Raw genomic sequence first — 20,909 nt, 5'->3', positions numbered from 1 at the left:
CACTACCAACTTTGAAATTTGATTTTATTCTACCTATGAAGTAATAAATTAATTACCATTTCATGGATGCTGTCAGAAGACTGAAGACTCCTGGGTCAGAGACAAAGGACTTTATTCACATCAAAGTAAACAGTGTGAGCATGTTTGTATTTGTTTCCTTTCCCCCAAATCCTATGGAGGTAGCACAAAAGGCCCAGATGGACAGCTGCACATTACAAGATGGGGGAAACTCCCCATTTCAGAGCAAGCTTTTTGAAACTCTGCTTTTTGTCCTGGATGAAGACATTACCTCATTCTCAGTGTTGCTTCCTGCAGCATAGCCCTGGGAAGTGGCCTGGGTATAGAGTGGTTAGGATCTTTAATTGTGGCATATATAGTAAGATGTTTAGGAGTGTGAAAGACCTGCGGAGGAGTTTCTATCAACAGTCACAAGTTATGGGTTGATGTGCTGTTTTAACAGATTTTAGAATTAGTCAATTTGTTTAGGAAAAGACTGTCACTGATTAAATAGTTATATTTCTTAAATATTTAAAATAAAATGCTGCTGGGCATGATGGCTTATTCCTGTAAGCCCAGTAATTCGGGAGGCTGGGCAGGAGGATCATAGGTTTCAATCTTGGCAACTGAGCAAGACCTTTCTCAAAATAAAAAGTAAAAAAGGCTTGGGGATGTAACTCATTAGTAGATTGGGTTCAGTCCCCATTACCACTAAAATAATAAACAAAAGATAAAATGCTAGACAGAAATGTTTATAGCTACATTTTATTGTAGTTAAGATTGTTTACAATCCAATGTAATTTTTAAAAGTTTTGGATTAGGTGGTAAAAGCTAAATATGCATTTATGGTTATACTTCAGTTGAGACCACTGAACTGAAACTGTTTGGGTATCAGAATAATGGCTAAATGAAATAGCATGTTTAAAGAACTATATTTTTTTTTCAAAATAATTAGATACCTTATTTTACAGCGCAGCAAAAGAAATATCATTGGATATTTTGAACAAAAGGATTCAGACAACTACAGAATTTTTGAAAGAGTAGCAAGTATTTTGCATGATGATTGTGCCTTCCTTTCTGCATTTGGGTAAGTATTTTAATTGAGAGTGTATTAGTGGGTCAGCTTGGCTGCCATGTTAAGTTCTTGGTGTGTTTGGTCACTTTCTGAAGATGACATCTCCAAAAATTGTCTTGGTCCTCTTAAAGTCACTAACAGTCTTTAAACCTATATACCTGTCTCTGAATTCTTTTAAGGATTTAAAAGTCTCTTTATTCTTCTTTTGTAAGATCTTTTCACATTGTGGGTAAAAGGAAAAGAATGGACCAGGTAACAGTGAAATCATTCCTGCTTTTATTCAGCTTATTTACTGCACTTACCCTATGGCAAAATGGCAACATGTGATAACAGACTAAAGGGACAGCTCTCCTTGTTGACAAGCATAGGGTTCATTGTCTTTGTTCATCTGTCTGTCTACTACCTTTTCTTTTATTTTCTTGTCTTAGAGGAACAAGTCTAACTTTTTTTCTCTTATTTTTTAATATTTTATGCTGGTGGTCATAGTCAGGGCCATTATATGCTAAGCACATGCTCTAGTGCTGAACTACACCCCCAGTCCAGCCATTCTCCTTTCTAAGGCTAACTTCTTCACTGGTGTCCTTGTAACTATCCCTCTTGGGCTTTGATCATCAGTTGTCCCTGCTTTGTTGTGTTTTCACCCTGACCCTTTTGGTGAACTGCTTTCCTATTTTGAAAACATGCTTCTTTCTCTCTCCTGACCCACTACTTTTATCTCTTGAACTATGATCTCATCTCTCTTTTTTTCATTCCCACATTTTTCAGATTAGTTTATGCTGGAGGAAAAAAAAAAAAAAAACTTAGACCTCTTGAAAGCTGACTTTTACCTCCATCTCTCCATGAAACTTGTCTCTGCTCAGTCACAAAATGACTCCTTAATCACCAAAAATTTTTTTTATTCTTAATCCTTTCAAGTTCTCTGAAGGATATGACACTCACCCTTTTCTTTTTCTGCTATGTCAGCACTTTACATTAAATCCCTCTGGTTTGCTCTGTACCTTTCTGATATTTCCAACTTACTTTCCTTTTTGTTCTTTTTCTCTCCAGATGAAATCATGGTTCTCTCTTTTCATTGATCCTTTCTTATTGGTGGTTATCTCAACCATCCTTTGACTTTCATATAGTTTTTTTTTTTATTGTTGGCCCATAATTGTTAGACTTAATTACAATAGTTATTTTGAATACGGTCCAGATTCTAGCTTAGTATATCTTCTCCATTTTATGACTTTTATTTTTGTCCTTGCTTTAATGCTTTTGTGATTCTGTTTGTGTGTATGTTTTATTGTAAACACTATCCTTGTTTCATGTTTTTTTAAAGATCTATGTAAGAGTGATCTTCAGGGGCTGGGGATGTAGCTCACTTGGTAGAGTGCTTGCCTAGCATGCATAAGGCCCTGGGTTCAATGCCCAGCAACAACCAAAAAAAAAAAAAAAAAAAAAAAAACAGTGGTCTTCACTGTACAGAATGTACAGAGGGGAACCCTCTGTACCCCAGTGCTTTTTACATCACTACTCTCCAGCAGCACAGGCCTCCTTGCTATTTCTCAGACTCCGTAGGCTCACTTCTACCACAGAGCCTTTGCCCTTGCTGCTTCTGTATCTGGAAGTGCTGATAACCTTAGATAAGAGTAGCATGATTATTATCCAACTTGTCTTTTTTTTTTTTTTTTTTTTTTTGGTGCCAGGGATTTCAGGTGCACTTAACCACTAAGCCACATTCCCAGTCCTTGTTATTTTCTATTTTGAGACAGGGTCTCACTAAGTTGCCGAGACTGGATTTGAACTCATGATTCTACTGCTTCAGGCTCCTGTGTTGCTGGGATTACAGGCATGTGCCTCCACGCCTAGTCAACTTGTCATCCTTTACCTACTTAGTCCACTTCATTTTTCTTCATAGCCCTCTTTTTTAACCATCCAAGATAAATATGTCGACTCATTAAGAACGTCTTTCCTCACCAAAATGTAAACTCTGTGACAGTGAGGGTTTTGTAAGTTTTATTCATGGCTGTCTATTCAGTGCCAGTATTGTACATTGTACAAAGGAAGCACATAGTAAATAATTATGGAACAAATGAATGAACTGTTCTTTCTGTTCTACTATCGTTAGGTGTAGGTTAACACCCTTTCCCCCTATCTCCTAGACTATATTAGTCAGAAACTAGAGGTAAATTATTGTTTAATCTTAAAATAATTTAGAAATTAAGTGTCACCATTTGACTTAGTATTTACGGTAGAATTCTCTCATCAAATATTTACTACATACCTGTGTGTGCCAGGTACTATATACAAGGCACAGGAAACAACAGTGTACAAATTTTTAAAAATTGCTTTATTATGAAACTTTATTTTCAAGATTATTTTTTAAATTTATTTTTTTATTTGTAGATGGACACAATGACTTTATTTTATTTATTTACTTTTATGTGGTGCTGAGGATCAAACCCAGTGCTTCACGAGCACTCTACCAACTGAGCTATAACCCTAGCTCCAGAGTACTCTAATTCATCTGTTTTAGACCTATTTCTTAAAGTAAGAAGTAGAAAATTTGTGGTTGAGTCTAACTTGTAAGCAGATAATATATATTTGTTTCATTAGTCTGTGTGACCAAATTAATATCCTTGATTCATAGTTTAAAAAAACAGTCTGGTAGAGCTGGGGCTACAGCTCAGTGTGGAGCGATTGTCTAGCATGTGTGAGGCACTGGGTTTGATTCTCAGCACCACATATAAATGAATGAATAAAAGTCTATCAACAACTAGAAATATTAAAAAAAAATAAACAGTCCTGTGTCGGAACAACTTTAGTGCTAAAACTACCAATCCAAATTTATAAACTGCTAGCCATAAAAACAGTTAACTAAAATTTTCCTTTAAAAAGTCTGCCTCAGGTTAAATTTTTTCTTTAAATGTATACTTTTCTTGGTATTGCATAGCCTTATAAATAGGAAAGATGGTGGACAGGTATATAGTTCAAGTCTTTATAGTTCATGCATTGCAAAATAACCAGCTTATTCTACTTTATTCAGGTATCTTACTGCTAATATGTTTCTTTAAAAAATGTTACTACTGTTTCTTCCTTCCTGTTAGGGATGTTTCAAAACCAGAAAGATATAGTGGAGACAACATAATCTACAAACCACCAGGGGTAAGTTTCTATTTCTTAGTGTGTAAATGCATCTGTAGTATAACTTAAAGTTTTAGATGTTTGAATGTTCCTAGAATCACAGAACTTCAGAATAGAAAGGAACTTTGAAGCATCATCTTTTGCCAATCCAAATGTTTCAAAATGAAGACAGAACCACAGAAGCCTAAAGTCGCACAGGCATTTATTGACAGAACTGGAATTAGAGAGCCCCTGACTCTTAGACCTTTTCCTTTCCTCTGTTTTGTATTTGTTCTTAGAGCCAAATTAAAAATATGCTTCATTGGTCCATGATTGTCATTCTTAGCTGTATTATACTGACCATGTTAGCAGATATTCTAGGGTTTGAATTAATCTGGCTAGATAATAAGGAACAACTAGATTGTTCTAACCCTTGGCTAAGAAGTTTTAATTTGTCTAAATGTAGAAGTAGCTGCTTAGGGGGGTATTGCAATACCAGATCTTCAACTCTACTACAAAGCAATAGTAACATAAACAGCATGGCATTGGTACCAAAATAGACAGGTAAATCAATGGTACAGAATAGAGGACATGGACACAAACCCAAATAAATACAATTCTCTCACACTAGACAAAGGGGCCAAAAATATGCAATGGAGAAAAGATAGCCTCTTCAACAAATGGTGCTGGGAAAACTGGAAATCCATATGCAACAGAATGAAATTAAACCCCTATCTCTCACCCTGCACAAAAATCAACTCAAAATGGATCAAGGACCTCAGAATCAGACCAGAGACCCTTCATTTTATAGAGGAAAAAGTAGGTCCAAATCTTCAACTTGTTGGCTTAGGATCAGACTTTCTTAACAGGACTCCCATAGCACAAGAAATAAAAGCAAGAATCAACAATTGGGATAAATTCAAACTGAAAAGCTTTCTCTCAGCAAAGGAAACTATCAGCAATGTGAAGAGAGAGCCTACAGAGTGGGAAAATATCTTTGCCAATCATACTTCCGATAGAGCGCTAATTTCCAGAATATATAAAGAACTCAAAAAACTCTACACCAAGAATACAAATAATCCAATCGACAAATGGGCTAAGGAAATGAACAGACACTTCACAGAAGAAGATGTACAAGCAATCAACAGATAAATGAAAAAATGTTCAACATCTCTAGTAGTAAGAGAAATGCAAATCAAAACTACCCTAAGATTCCATCTCACCCCAATTAGAATGGCGATTATCAAGAACACAAGCAACAATAGGTGTTGGCGAGGATGTGGGGAAAAAGTTACACTCATACATTGCTGGTGGGGATGCAAATTAGTGCAGCCACTCTGGAAAGCAGTATGGAGATTCCTCAGAAAGCTTGGAATGGAACCACCATTTGACCTAGCTATCCCATTCCTTGGCCTATACCCAAAGGACTTAAAATGAGCATACTACAGAGATACAGCCACATCAATGTTCATTGCTGATCAATTCACAATAGCCAGATTGTGGAACCAACCTAGATGCCCTTCAATTGATGAATAGATAAACTGTGGTATATATATATACAATGGAATATTACTCAGCCATAAAGAATGATAAAATTATGGCATTTGCAGGCAAATGGATGAAATTGGAGAATATCATGCTAAGTGAGATAAGCCAATCTCAAAAAACTAAAGGACGAATGATCTTGCTGATAAGCAGATGATGACATATAATGGAGAGAGGGTGGGTTAGCATTAGGGTTAGGGTTAGGTTTAGGGTTGGGGTTAAGGAGGAAGGAAGGACTGTATAGAGGGAAAAGAGGGGTGGGAGGGGTGGGGGGGAAGGACAAAAAATAACAGAATGAATCAAATAACATTACCCTATGTAAATTTATGGTTACACAAATGGTATGCCTTGACTCCATGTACAAACAGAGAAACAACATGTATCCCAACTGTTTACAATAAAAAAATTAATAATACAAAAAAATAAAAGAAAAGATGTGTCCAAAATAAAATTAAAAAAAACAAAAAAATGAAGTAGCTGCTTAGGCAAAGTGATGGTAGCCACAACTAAAGGGAAAGAATTATAGTTTGTGTTATTTCATATTGACCTAAAGGTCTGTCATTGCAGTTTTTTAAATATACATACAAATAGAAATCTTTGGCCATTTTTTCATTTTGTAGTTTTCATTTCAATGTTGTTTGCAGTATTTTGACATTGAAATTTAAAGTTTTTATTTATTTAGACAGTTTTTTTATTATTTCTGGCTTAGAAAACTTATTTCCTGTTCTGAATGCAGGACAGGAATTAGTGTTTTAGTCTATTTTCTGTTGATATAACAAAAAGGCTGAGGCTAGATACTTTTTTAAAGAAAAGAAGTTTGTTTAGTAGAGGGTGGAGGTCCAAGATAGGTGGCCTCATCAGTTTGACCTTTGGAGAGGATCCTTTGACTTTGTCACAGTGTGGTAAAGGAGCAGAAAGGGGAATAGCTATCTGCTAAGGGGGTTTTATGGTGAGACTAAAAACCAGAGACTGCTTTCTCTTTCTATAACAACTTCTCTCATAAAATCTAAACAGAGTCCTGAAATAACTACATTAATTTCTTCTTAGGGCAATGTCCCCCAATGACCTAATTACCTTCTACTACTCCACCTGTTGAAAGGTTCTACCACCTCTCATATTGAAGCACAGGACCAAAGTTCTAGCACTCAAAACTCTTGGGACATATTCAAACCATATTCCAACCATGGCAGATGGGTATTTGCCTGGATTTTTAGCATGATTTCTTTAATAATAGTTTACGTAGTATGATCATCAAATTATCAAAAACCAGTACAATATCTTCCAGTGTAACATGGTCCTTAAGAGCAAAGGTTCTGTCTGGTATTAGACTATCTGGGTTCGATTATCAAATCTACCACCTTCCAGGTGTATTCGTCTGGAAAAGTTTCTTAGCTTCTCTGTGCTTCAGTTTGTTTTTAGTTATTAGGGGATGATAATACTTGCCATATAGGGCTGTGTGGAGGATTTAAATGAATCAGCATATTTTAAATGCCTAACATAGTGCTTGACATAGTAATATTACTCAGCTAATGTTGGTAATTATTTTTATCATAATTTTAGACACTTCATAAAGATAGATTTTGAGTGAATGTGGAAACAAATCTGTAGGTAATTAATGTTAGAGATATCCATGCCTTAGATCTGTGTAGCATGTTTTCTTTTTCAAGGCTTTTTAACTGTCCAAATTTTCTTCTAACACTTTTAACTTTACGGAATAGCTTAATTTGTTCATATCATAATTTTTCTTTTCAGAATGCCTGCCTACCTTTGGTGAAGATATTCATAGTTAAATAACTTAAATCCAAGGGAAAGCAGAAGGTTTATATGTCATAGGTTGTATTATCAAGTTCCTGATAATCACAAAATTACCGTTTTCAACCATCTATGACCTTCATTCTCAGAAGTTCTATGTTTCATATTTCTTTCATCTCTCCTGTAGATTTCTGTGTTCATATGTGGATTTTAAAATGTGTTTTTTGTTACAGGTTAGACTTATTTGATTTGTTTAATTTTTTCCCTCTTTTTTTGTAACAGCATTCTGCTCCAGATATGGTGTACTTGGGATCTATGACACATTTTGACCTTACTTACAATTGGATTCAAGATAAATGTGTTCCTCTTGTCCGAGAGATAACATTTGAAAATGGAGAGGTATGGGCTTTTGTGTGTATGTGTGTGTTTCATATGTGTGAAAGAACAAACTTTCTCTACCCATGTGCTATTTTAACACAGTTTCCTGTTGTAAAAATCATCACTGCCAGCAGCTCGGGAGGCTGAGGCAGGAGGATCGTGAGTTCAAAGTCAGTCTCAGCAATGGTGACGTGCTAAGCAAATTAGTGAAACACTGTCTCTAAATAAAATACTAAATAGGACTGAGGATGTGGCTCAGTGGTCTAATGCCCTTAAGTTCAATCCCCGGTACCCCTCACCCCCAGTGCCTGAAAAAGAAAAAATCACACAGTGAATTCAACTGAATTGTAGCTATTTCTATACTATATGTCAGTGATTCTTCACCTTCGCTATCCCAGAAACCCTCTGTTGTATTTCCAGTAATTGTAGCCTTGAAAATGGGCTTGGAAATACTTGGATGGCTCTGATACCCACCCAATTGAGAGTCCTTGTTAAAGTCTTGCTTTAGAAGCAATACTTTATGGATTTGAGTTATAGTGAATAATCCTTTACCATTAAAAGGTATTTTCTGGTTCCTGTCTGTCTAAAAAGATAGAAACAATTGAATTGTTATTCTTCATCTTTTACATTTTGATCTTATCCTTGATTTTGAAAGAGGGTAGATTAGACTCTTTAATTTTTTTTAGCATATAGTTTTTCAAATGAATGAATGTGCCTGATTCTTTTCTCAGTTCTGTAGTCCTTATATGTATTTAGCTGAATTACTTATATTTTTTTTATTATACTAACTCAGGTAGTCATCAGAGGCTCAAAAATTTTTATACTATTCTTTTTTTTTTCTTCTTCAGTTCTTATAGGAGTTGTTTCAAACACAGAATTTAAAGATTTAGACCTGGAAAGTCTTGAACAGTGTCTCCCCTTTCCTCATGTGGTAGTTGGCACATTTAATAATTTTTGAGATTTATTGAATTTTGTAACCAACCATCTATAAATCACTTAAAGATCTGCTTCATTAAACTGGTTGTTTTAATATCTTGAATCTTATAATATTTGTGTGGTAAAGAAAACGCTGATGTGGGCACAGGTAAATTAGGAAGCTAAAGAAGTGTAAATTATCAGCTACTATGTAAAATTTGACTTTAGCAAATTAATTGATGTATTTTCCAACTACTAATCTATTGTTCATCCATACTTTCCTTGAGTCTAATAAAATGTTAGGTATGCTTTTATTTTTAATTTCCTGGCTCTTAAAATTTCCTCAGAAGTAACTTCTGAGTCTTCTTTCCAAATTTATGTAGTAACATTAGTTTTTCTATTTTTTATCATATGTTAATTGCATATTATTGTGTACAAAAATCTGTGAGCAAAAAAAAAAAGCTAAATAAGATTGTCTTCAGGGGGCTTTCAACCCAATATTCTGTGCTTACAGATAACTTTACCAAATATGTGCCCCGTGCCATGTGACTATCACTGAGAAAATGTTTTTGGAGTTTAGAGGAGAGCATTCATTTCTACCTTTAGAGATGGGGCAGAATCCAGGAGTACTTTCATAAAGAGGCATTTCAGCCCTGAAATGAAGTGCTGAAGGAAATGGAAGATTAGGAGGAGGGATTGAAGAAGAAGGAACTGTGTCTTAATGTGTTTAAGGTGCTGGTTAGACTGATATGGAGATATTAAGCATGTAGTTGGAAACCGAGGCTTGGATTCTCGGTTGGAGCTGGGCTTTTATATAGCTAAGGGACCAGTTAGAGCTGGTAGTTGAAATTGTTGAACTAAGTGAGGTTGCTTAGGCCACGGCAGAGATGTCTAAAGACAGAAACCATGGGGAGTAGCATCAGTTAATGGTAGGAGAAAAAAAAAAAAAAGTGATCCCAAGAGATAAAAATTGAAAAAGAGACATTTTAAATCACCTTACCAAAAGATGAATGTGATGCCACGGCCTAGGGGACAGGAAAATGGGGAGTGACTGCTAACAGGTACAGGTTTTTTATTTTTGAAGCGATAAAAATGGTCTGGAATTAGTGGTGCTGTTTGCACAGCCTTGTAAATATAATAACTACCAAACTGTACACTTAAAAATGGTGAATTTTATCATATGTCAATCATATCTTGATTCATATAAAAGATAAAGGTGACAAGAAACTTAATAATTTATGCCCTGTGTATAAGTGAAACAGGTTTAAACATGGGGATAGGAACCAGAAGAAAACATTTGTCTTAAAAGATAGGTCCTAGTTTGTCTTTTAGGATTAAGAGCATTTTTGCTTTATGCCAAAGCAGTTCCTAAATTAGAGAGTTTCTCAAAAGGATAGCTAATGGAAATAATTGTGTTATGAATTTCTTTTTGAACTTCATGAGTCAGAACTTAGCATTTGTTAGAAAGAATAAATGATTAAAATCCTTTTTGCCCATCTTATTTGTATTCTCCACTAATAATAAAAATTTGTACTCGTGTGTGTGTGTGTGTGTGTGTGTGTATGTGTGTGTTTGTGTGTGTGTATAGAGAGAGGGAGGTTTGTAAAAAATACACATATGTAGGGGTAGGTATTTGTTAATAATGTTGATAAGTTGTGTATTGGTTGAAAACTTACTGTATTATGGGTTGTTTTTTTACTCTAAATAAAACACTCTTTGATTTTGGGTAGTTCTCATGTAAGTGGAATGTCTTTTTTGTAATAAACCTTAGAATAAGTTTGCTTACTTATTGCTTATATACTCAGTTTTTCAGTTTTGCCTGTGAAGAATGGAAAAATATACCATGTTTACTCCTAAATTAACACCATGATAAAGAACCAGCATAGTTCTTTTTTGGTCAACTCCAAATGCTACGACCTCAGTTGGGTGCTCCCTAATACTTCATATGCAGTACTAGCTAATGGATCAGCCCAGGGAGATGGATCAGTTTCTGCAACAGAGCAGGGCAAGTGGGTCCTGAGTGTGTGGGTACCTGGGGTGGAGAGGGTGTGAGTTCATTCTTCCTTTAAGGCTTGTGTTTTTTTAGACCTTTAGACTTTTCCCCCCTGGAATGTTGCAACTATTTTGTTACATGGGTTGAAGGACTTGTTCCCACCAAGAAAATAGCTGGAACTGAATGGAGTGGCCTCATAATTCTTATCTAATGCTTCTCTCTATAGGAATTGACAGAAGAAGGACTGCCTTTTCTCATACTCTTCCACATGAAAGAGGATACAGAAAGTTTAGAAATATTCCAGAATGAAGTAGCCCGGCAATTAATAAGTGAAAAAGGTAGACAGATTAAGGTGTTTATTTTCATCTTTTCTTTCTCTTTTTTCTCTTTCTCCCCACCTCTCCGGTTACATTAATTTCACCATAAACATTTAGGTTAAAAGCTTAACAAGTGTTGGGCATGATGTTGCTCTTGTTTATGTTTCCTGCAGCATGTCTATTTCAGAAAAATCAAAGAACTTGAAAAGTAGGGTCATGGGCTAACAATATTACTTTACTTTTTCCCTGTGGCTAGATGCTTATTTGACACCTTTTCTAACAGACAATCCCAGAGATATTGCTGATTCACATTAATTTCTCAGTGGAAGAAAGTTGAATAATTGTCTGGATTTCTCTAAAGTATCTAAACAGAATTTGAAGCATCAACAGTTTCCCTTCTGTGGTTAGGGAAGAAAGTCAAGTAAAATAAACTAACAGCATTATATGGAGGTACCCATTTTAGTCACTTAGTAAATATTTTGAGGTTGAATTAAATTAAAAATCTGCCAATAGGAGCTGTGAGGAGCTGGAATGAAGAGGATCTCTTGGGAACAGCTCATATATCTTTTTAGGAACTCCCTGCCCAGAACTGAGTAACCTTCAGAGCTGATAATTGCCCACTTACAAAAATAAAAAGTTCACTATAATATTTGAATTTGAGTTTTTAAAATTATTTCTAAGGAAATTATACTCTTTACCTGAGAATTAGAATTAAAATCCTACCTTTTTTTAAGATATTCTAGTATTTAGATTTTAGTTTTTCTGATCTATGTTACTCAGAAGAATATTGTTTTTTGTTATGTCAGTTTTTGTGAGTTTTTAATCATGAGAGAATACAATGAAAAATTCTAATCTATTAAAATTTTATTTCTTTCAAAGGTACAATAAACTTTTTACATGCAGATTGTGACAAATTTAGACATCCTCTTCTGCATATACAGAAAACTCCTGCAGATTGTCCTGTAATAGCTATTGACAGCTTTAGGCACATGTATGTTTTTGGAGACTTTCAGGATGTATTGTAAGTATTCACATTTTGCTTTTTAAAAATTATTGATATGTGTCTCAAAATTGAATTTAAAACAATTTTTCAATATTTCAAATAATCTCATGTTCTAACAGTAATATTTTGTTAGTTGGATGGAAGAAATTGAAGTGAGTGATATATAGCTTGGCATAATTAACTATGAGAATTATGATAGATCCTTATAGAAGTACCAATATTAGATTATTGGGATTTGTAATTAACATTTGGGTGATTGGTGATTAATTCTTTGGAACTAATTTCTGAAAGAAAAGGTGCATTCTATGAGAAATTAGCTTTGCATTGAGTTTGACATACACCAAGGAAAACAGGTTATAATCCTAGGTCAGGTTAAAGGAAATTGGTAATATTGCTATTCACTTGTGACTCTACCTAGCAAGAACTTTTAGGGTGTGTGTGTGTATCACAATTTTGCTATCACTAGACAATTCTAATGGCACACAGCTATGAACCTTTCCAAGAATAGGTAAACTTTCTGGTTCTGTTCTCAGATCCTCATAGTATTAGTAAATGTGTAAACCTTTTAATTGGTATATATACTGAATTTTTATCACCTTTCAGAGACGTTAAATATAGTGATTAAAAGTGGAAAGGTTTCTTCTTTTAATTTATTTTTATTTAAAAAATTCTTTTGTGGTTGTAGGTGGACAGAAAGCCATTATTTTATTTATTTTTATGTGGTGCTAAGGATTAAAGCCAGTGCCTCACATGTACTAGGCAAGTGCTCTGCCACTGAGCTGCAGCCCTAGCCCAGAAGAATTTCTTAAGATATAAAAAAATTTAAGCAACAATGTAGACTTTGTCTTTTAAAATTCAATTTAAATGCCCCCTCTTTTTTTTAAATCTCAAAAGTCTAAATTGCACAAAGAGGATTTTTAAGTCCTTTCTCAGAATGAATCTCACCTCATATACTTCTGACATTTCAATAGAGATGTGATTATTAGATGGAAAATTTTCAGTCCTAATACTGCATAGGAGGCCAACAATTGAGTCCTGACTTGGGCAAGTCACTAAACTTCTCTGTTCTGGTTTCTTTGTACACAAACTATGGTTGATGGTACCACCTCCCTGGTGAGATTGTTTTTGAAAATTAATGAGAGGCAGTGGTTGTATTTGAAGTCATGAGAAATCTTAGTTGCACTTGCTTTACCTATACTAGAGAGAGAATGGTTGTTAGAAACCAGTATCGTATCTTAATTGACTTTTTAACCTACATTCAAAAGGATAAGTTTAGCCTATTAATTCACTAAATATTTATCTAGGTCTTCTGTATGACAGCCATTATGCTAGGAACCAAGGATTTAAAGTTTACTAAGACTGGGTCTGCTGAAACCTGGAGCTGGCCTAGTTCTAGGGCTAGTGAGGAACCTTCATCTGTCAGGACTGTTCTGCAGCCTAGGATAGTGGATGCTGGCCTGGTGCCAGGAACCACTGGGGCTGACTTGTAGCCTCGCTCAGCTGATGCTCGCCTACAGGTTAGACCAAAAAGGATGGCCCAAGTCCTGGAGAATGGCCTGAAACCTGGGTCTTCAGAGGCAGTCTGGAGCTCAGATCCATGGGGGATGGTCCAGCACTGAAATCTAATGGGACAAGTCTGGATGTGGGGGCCAGCCAGTGCTGGGGCCTTTCCAGAACCTGAAGCTGCTTGGGGGTCACCTTTCACAGGCTCAGAGACATACCTGGAGCCTGGTTCCTCAGGGCTGGCTGGGTGTGCTGAGAATACCTGTAGTGTCAATCTCCAGGGATAAATAAGGCCTTACTTCTTCACATGAGCAGACATCAGCATAATGCAACAGGAAATGTGAAGAAGCAAGTCAACAAGAAGTATGGGAAATCAGCTAAAGAACACAATAATCTCCCAGTTATTAAGCCCAAAGAGAGATATATGAACTCCCTGACAAAGAATTGCTTTAAGGAGACTCAATGAACTTCAGGAAAATAACAGAGAAACAATTCCGTGAAATTCAGAAAACAGTAAGAGATCAAAATGAGAAAATTAACAGAGATTAAAATTACATATGTTAAGAAAAAGTTAGCCAGGTGTACTGGCATACACCTGTAACCCCAGAGACTCAGGAAGCTTGAGACAGGAGGATCGCAAGTTCAAAGCCAGCCTTAGTGAGGAAGTAAGGCCCTGAGCAACTTAGTGAGACTTTGTCTCTAAAACTAACCAACCAACTAACTAAATAAATAAATAAGAAAGCCTGGGGATGTGGCTTAGTGGTTAAGTGCTCCTGGGTTGAATCCCTGGTAAGAAAGAAAGAAAAAAAAAGAAAGTAAGAGAAGGAGGTAGGCAGAAATTCTGGAGCTGAAGAACACACATAAAAAAGAAAGAACTCAAATACACCCTAATGTTGCACCTCAAGGAACTACATAAAGAAGAAAAACCTAAGCCCAAAGTGTTAGAAGGAGAAAATAGTAAAGATCAGAGCAGAAATAAATGAAATAGAGACTAGAAAAATATTAGAAAAGATTAATGAAAGCAAGACTTGGATTTTTGAAAAGATAAAATTGAAAAGCCTTTAGCTAAACTAAAAAAGAGTGAAGATTCAAATAAATGAAATTAAAGATGGAAAGAGGAGATAATAAAAATGATGCTATAGAAATACAAAGGAGAAAAGACTACTGGGAGCAATTTTGTGCCAACAAATTGGTAATTTAGAAGAAACTGACAAATTTCTATATACATACAACCTACCAAGGCTGAATGTAAAGAAAATCTTAACATATCAATAATGAGTAAGGAGATGGAATCAGTAATAAAAAGTCTCCCATCAAAGAAAAACCCTGAACCTGATGAATTTGCCAATGAGTGCTACAGATATTTAGAGAACTAATACTAGCCCTCCCCAAACTCTACCCAAAAACTGAAGAAGGGAGATACTTCACATCTCATTTACAAGGTTAGCATTACCCTGATAACCAGTATCAGACATGGACACTAGAAAAAAATTATAAGGTAATATTCTTAGTGAATATAGATACAAAATCCTCAACCAGATAGGAACAAACGAGAGAGACCAGTAATAAATTCACTCATTTATGGTCAATTAATTTTCAACAAAGGTGCTAAGAACACAACAGTGAGGAAAGGACTGTCCATTCAATAATGGTGCTGGGAAACTTTGGGAAAAACTGGATATCCATGTTGCAGAAGAATGAAATTAGACCCTCATTTTGTACAATACACAGACATCAAATCAAAATGGATTAAAGATGAATGTAAAGCCGGAAACTGTAAAACCACTTGAAGAAATGATTTTGTGGATATGACCCCAGAAGCACAGAAAGCAAAAGTAAAAAGAAACAAATTGAATTATATTAAACTAAAAAATTTTCACACTAAAGGAATAGCTTAATTGAAAATGAGCAAAGGGTCTGAATTTATGTTATTTTAATTTAATTTAATTTTATTTTCACCAGGAATTGAACCCAGGGTTGATTAACCACTGAGTCACATCCCCAGCTCTTTTTTAAATGTTTTAAGCCAGGGTCTCACTAAGTGCTTAGGACCTTGCTAAGTTCCTAAGTTTGGTCTTGAACGTAGACTCCTCCTGCTTCAGCCTCCTGAGTCACTGGGATTATAGGCATGTGCCATCCACCTGGTATATATTTGAAGATTTTTTTTTTAAATAAATTTCTTCTTTAATTTCTCCCTTAGGTAACTGATTTCCCTTTCTAGGCACTGTTCCCTCGAACATTGTTTTAAATTGTGAGGAGGTACATGCTGTGTGAGCTACAAACTAAACCTACGTTAATTGTTGTTAAAATCAAATAAAACATGTAGTAAATTGAGGCTGACACATTTAATGGCTTTTATAATAGTTATTGTGCTGCATGGTAATTAAGGCTTAAATGATAAGCAGTTTGCATCAATTATTGTAATTACTATTACTTTTACTTAGTAATTCAGAATATCTGGGGTCATCTAGAGGAAATATGACTATGGTAAAAGAGGAAAACTGAATGAATTATGGGGCATAGTCTCCTCCCTTGACAGTGGTGAGCACTGGGAGGTAGAGGTTACCATTGTTCTGTTTACCTCTTCCTTATTTCAGACAAATTAGGCTCAGTGAAGTAAAGCAATTCGTAAGGCCTCACAACTAATTAGTAACAAAGCAAGGATTCACAGAGTATAGTGAATCCCAAAGTCCCAAACCTGTAACTCTGTATGAAAATAGTGACATTTTCAGCACCTGTAAAAGGCAGTGGCAGTATGAATGTGAAAGAAATTTGAAAAGCCATTGCTTACTTGTATCTGGAACTAGATCCCAGATTTATGAATCCTTGTTTTTGTTGTTGTTGGGATTTTTTTGTTTTATTTATTTATTTTTTTGTATTGTTTGAACAGATTGGTTTCCTGCCAAATATAAATGAATAGGTTATATATGGGATAGGAAAAGATAGGGGATAATTTCTGAACCTATGGACTGGACTAGGTATGTTCTATAGCCCTCAGAGAAGAATAAATGATGGGACATGGTATGAGACTATGGAAGAACTTCAAATAACCATCTTAAAAATTATGGCCAGACAGCTAAAGTTCTTAACTCTTTTTGGAATCTAAGTGATGGGAACAAAAGCAGCAGTAGGACAGATCCAAGTCATTTCTGGGAAGATTTTTGTTACTGTCAGATCCATCCCAAAATGTAATAGGTTACTCTAATGATAATGATTTCCCTACCTCTGGGCTGCAGGTCTTTTCTCCCAAATTACTGAATCACTGAAAATTATTCTTATAATTCTTCAAACTAATCAGTCTGGGAAGTTTGCTGCAGCTTTTTGGCTGTATTAATGGTAGCAAGGGTTTGTGGTGAGCACATTGGTAGAGGGCAGCAAAATTAAAATGAGGTGGTAGGAGACAAGTATCCTACTGTTTTAGTCAACTTTTTCACTGCTGTTACTAAATGATCTAACCAGCACAATTATAGAGGAGGAAAAATTTGAGGACTCATGGTTTCAGAGGTGTTAGTCCATAGAAGGCCGGCTCCATTCCTAAGGGCTCCAGGTTAGGCAGAACATAATGGCAGAAGAGTGTGGCAGAGGGAAGCAGCTTGCATCATCAGGAAGCAGAGAGAGAGAGTCTCCACTCTCCAGATAAAAAATATATACCTCAAAGCCATGACCCAATTCACACCTTCTCCTGCCACACCCTACCACTGATTGGGTTAAGACTCTTACAACCCAGTCATTTCTTCTCTGAACCTTCCTGCATTGTCTCACATGTGAACTTTTGGGGGACACCTCACATCCAAACCATAATGCTTACTAATACAGCAGTTTGGTTATTCACTGTGACAGATTAGCCTGCTTCCCTGACCTCTGAAGGGGCAAGCCAGGAATTGGAGTTACAAAGAACTCAGGATAGGTAGAAGAAAAATTCAAATCAATTCATCATTAAAACCTGTTTTAACTTTTTTCCTATATTTTTATTGGTGCATTATAATTGTACATAGTAATGGAATTTGTTGTTACATATTTGTACATGCAAACAATATAACAAAATATTTTGGACAGTATCATTCCCCAATAATTTCCCTTTTCCTCTCCTCCTCCCTCCTCCTGGTTCCTTTCATCTATGGAGCTCCCTTTGATTTTCTTGAGGTCTCCCCACCCACCTTTCTTTTCCTTCTTCCTTTCTAGCTTCCACATATGAAAGAAGACTTACAACCCTTGAGTTTCTGAGTATTATGGCTTATTTTGCTTAACATAATGTTCTCAAATTCTATCCATTTTCTTGCAAATGGCATAATTTCATTCTTTATAGCTGAAAAAAAAAACTCCATGGTGTATATATATATACAAAACCCACATTTTCTTTGTTCTTTCATCCATTGATGAACACCTAGGCTAGTTCCACAGTTTAGGCTATTATGAATAGGGCTTCTATAAACATGGGTATGCCCGTATTGCTATAGTATGCTGACTTTAATTATTTTGGACAATACTGAGGAGATGTATGGGTGGGTCATGTGGTATCCATTCCTGGTCTTTTGAGAAACCTCCATACTGATTTCTGTAGTGATTATTACTAATTTATAATTCCCACCAACAGTGTAGAAGTATTTCTTTTTCTCCACATCTTCTCCAGCATTTATTTTCTGTATTCTTCTTGATGGCTGGCACGCTAACTGGAGACAGATGAAAAGTAGTTTTGGTTTGCTTTTCCCTAATTGCTACTGATGTTGAATTTTTTTTTTTTAAATATTTGTTGGCCATTTGTATTTCTTCTTTTGAGAAGTATCTTTAGTTCATTTGCCTATTTATTAATGGGGTAATTTGTTTTTTTTGGTGTTGAGATCTGTATATATTCTGGATATTAATCATTTGTCAGAGGAGTAGCTAGCAAAGATTTTTCTCCAATTCTATAGGTTCTATCTTCACATTCTTGTTTCCTTTGCTGTGCTGAAGTAATTTAATGCATCTTATTTATTAATTTTTTATATTATTTCCTGAGCTTTAGGAGCCCTATTGAGAAAGTGATTGCCAACACCTATAGTGTTGGCTCATTTTTTTCTAGGGGTTGCATAGTTTCTGGTCTAATTCCTAGGCCTTTGATTCATTTTGAGTTGACTTTTGTGCAGTGTGAGAGTCTAGTCCCATTTTTCTACATATGGATAATCAGTTTTCCCAGGACCAAAGGCTATCTTTTCTCTAATGTATGTTTTTGGCACCGCCAAAATGGTTGTATCTTTATGGGTTTGTCTCTCTGTCTTCTATTCTGTACCATTGATCTGTGTATCTGTTTTTATGCTTATACCATGCAGGTTTTGTTACTGTAGCTCTGTAATATAATTTGAAGTCAGGTATTATGATGCCTCCAACTTTGCCTATTTTGGCTTAGGATTGCTTTGGCTTTTCTAGGTCTTTTTTTCTTACAAATGAACTTTAGAACTCTTTTTTTCTTGTTCTGGGAAGAATGTCATTGGTATTTTGGTGCAGATTGCATTGAATCTTCATATTGCTTTTGGTAATATGAAGATCTGTTTTAACTCTTGAGAATCTAGTTTTTGTTCATCATTCAGTAGATCCTCCCCCAAACACCCCGACTGCTGATCCCCTTTCTGAGAATTTTCTTAAGTGGGAAAAAAAAAAAAAAAATTGCACTGATAGAATTTCTTAAAAGGCACATTTTGTTTTTCTTATATTTTTATTATTATATGTAGGCATTCCGTAAATATTTTGATTAATTTGCCTTTAGTTGCTTACTACAATACTAAGAGTTCAAGTACTTTTAACACCTTGTATCTTCACATCTGGAACATGTAGTAGTATTTATCAGTTACTCATTTGTCCTACCACTGCTGCCTTTCCTATTCATTTCGATTTTCTGAATATGCCTCTCTTATCAGCCACTGGAGAATACAGCAGTCCAGATCCCTAAATACCAGCTGGGGATATAGCTCGGTAGAGTGCTTGCCTTGCAACCACAAGGCCCTGGGTTCAATTCCCAGCACCGCAAAAAAAAAAAAAAAAAAAAAAAAAGGGCTCAAAATTGCCAAGGACCAGTGCAGATCCCTAAATACCATTCTTATTCTTATTCTCTTATACTTATTATACAACTGACACTTATTATCTGCTTATTAGTAATTTATATTTTATAAGTCATTTCAAATCTGAAAGGAAGAAGTTAAAATTGTTCCTGTTTGCAGTTGATATGATCTTATACAGGTTGGGCATTCCTTATTCAAAAAATCTAAAATGCTCCAAAATCCAAACTTTCTGAATGCTGACATGACACTCAAAATGTTCCCGAGTTTAGAGCATTTCAGATTTTGGATTTTCAGATTAAGGATGATCGATTTTTTTTTTTTTTTTTTTACTCTATTTGGTTCTGACAGTAAAGTGGACATCAAGTGCTAATAGCCAGCCAATTTACTGGCCTTACTTTATACACTGTATGCATTAGGTAATATTTCCACCTCAAACAAATTAAACTCTGAGAGATTTAGTAACTTTTATTGAAGTGAGTAAAGAAGCAATATAGCATAATGGTAAAGAACTTAAACTGTGAGCACAGACTGCTTAAGTTTGAATTCCATTCTGTTACCTACTAACTCTATCACCCTGGGCAATTTATTTAGCACCTCTGTGCCTTGGAAATTATCATGGTATCTACTTTATAGAATTGTGAGCCCAAGCAGCCCAGCCCCCTCCAGCGGGAAGCGCCTCTCTAGGCTAGCTTCCCGGGGCAGACCGCCCAGTGAGAGCCTCTTGACGCAGAGCCAGCCACAAGTCCCCAAGCCAGCGGAGACCTCCGACACGCAAGCAGCTTCTGGGACCAGGGCTGGGCAGCCAGAGACCTCTCCAGGCAGCCTTGTCCCCCTCCAGCTGCAGGCTTTTTCCACGGGGCGATCCAAGATGGCGGCCTAGAGGGTGACTGCATCTCCAGTCACTCCAGAACCCAGGATTCAAGAAGGGGAGGCATTGAGAGACTCAGACTAAAATAGAACCACGGGGTGAGTCTCCCCCACCCAGCGAAGCTCAGCTGGGCGGCAGGCCCGGATTCGAGCGGCTTATTAGAGTAGGACAGGGCAGATAGAGTCTCCCCCAGGCAGCTCTGTGCACTCTGTCGGTGAGCTACTCCCACAGGGACAGAATCTCCAGCCTCGCGGTGCAGGCCCCCCCAGTGAGAGCCTTTCTGCACAGAAGCAGCGCGGCCAGCTCCGGCCCACCCCGCTGCCAGCTCCAGCCTGCCCGCAGGTTGCTTCAGTGACCAGCACAGGGCGCCAGGGACTTCTCCAAGCAGCCCAGCCCCCTTTGGCAGGAAGCGCCTCTCTAGGCTAGCTT

The 20,909-nt window shown here is 36.3% G+C and overlaps 1 protein-coding gene across 2 annotated transcripts in view; it reads left to right on the top strand.

Annotated features, from left to right (window-relative positions):
• Positions 1-20,909, top strand: part of ERP44 (endoplasmic reticulum protein 44) — a 93,616-nt gene that overhangs the window by 54,746 nt on the left and 17,961 nt on the right. For both annotated transcript variants that reach the window (XM_079112260.1, XM_079112259.1), the window contains 5 exons: positions 969-1,084; positions 4,159-4,216; positions 7,754-7,870; positions 10,984-11,095; positions 11,954-12,095. In XM_079112260.1, the coding sequence (XP_078968386.1) occupies positions 969-1,084; positions 4,159-4,216; positions 7,754-7,870; positions 10,984-11,095; positions 11,954-12,095 (545 nt within the window). The remainder of the gene's footprint in view (positions 1-968; positions 1,085-4,158; positions 4,217-7,753; positions 7,871-10,983; positions 11,096-11,953; positions 12,096-20,909) is intronic.

The sequence above is a fragment of the Sciurus vulgaris genome, assembly GCF_902686455.1.
Source record: "Sciurus vulgaris genome assembly, chromosome: 15".
Lineage (NCBI taxonomy): Eukaryota > Metazoa > Chordata > Mammalia > Rodentia > Sciuridae > Sciurus > Sciurus vulgaris.
The sequence above is the reverse complement of the archived record's forward strand: the minus strand, read 5'-3'. Positions and strand labels throughout refer to the sequence as shown.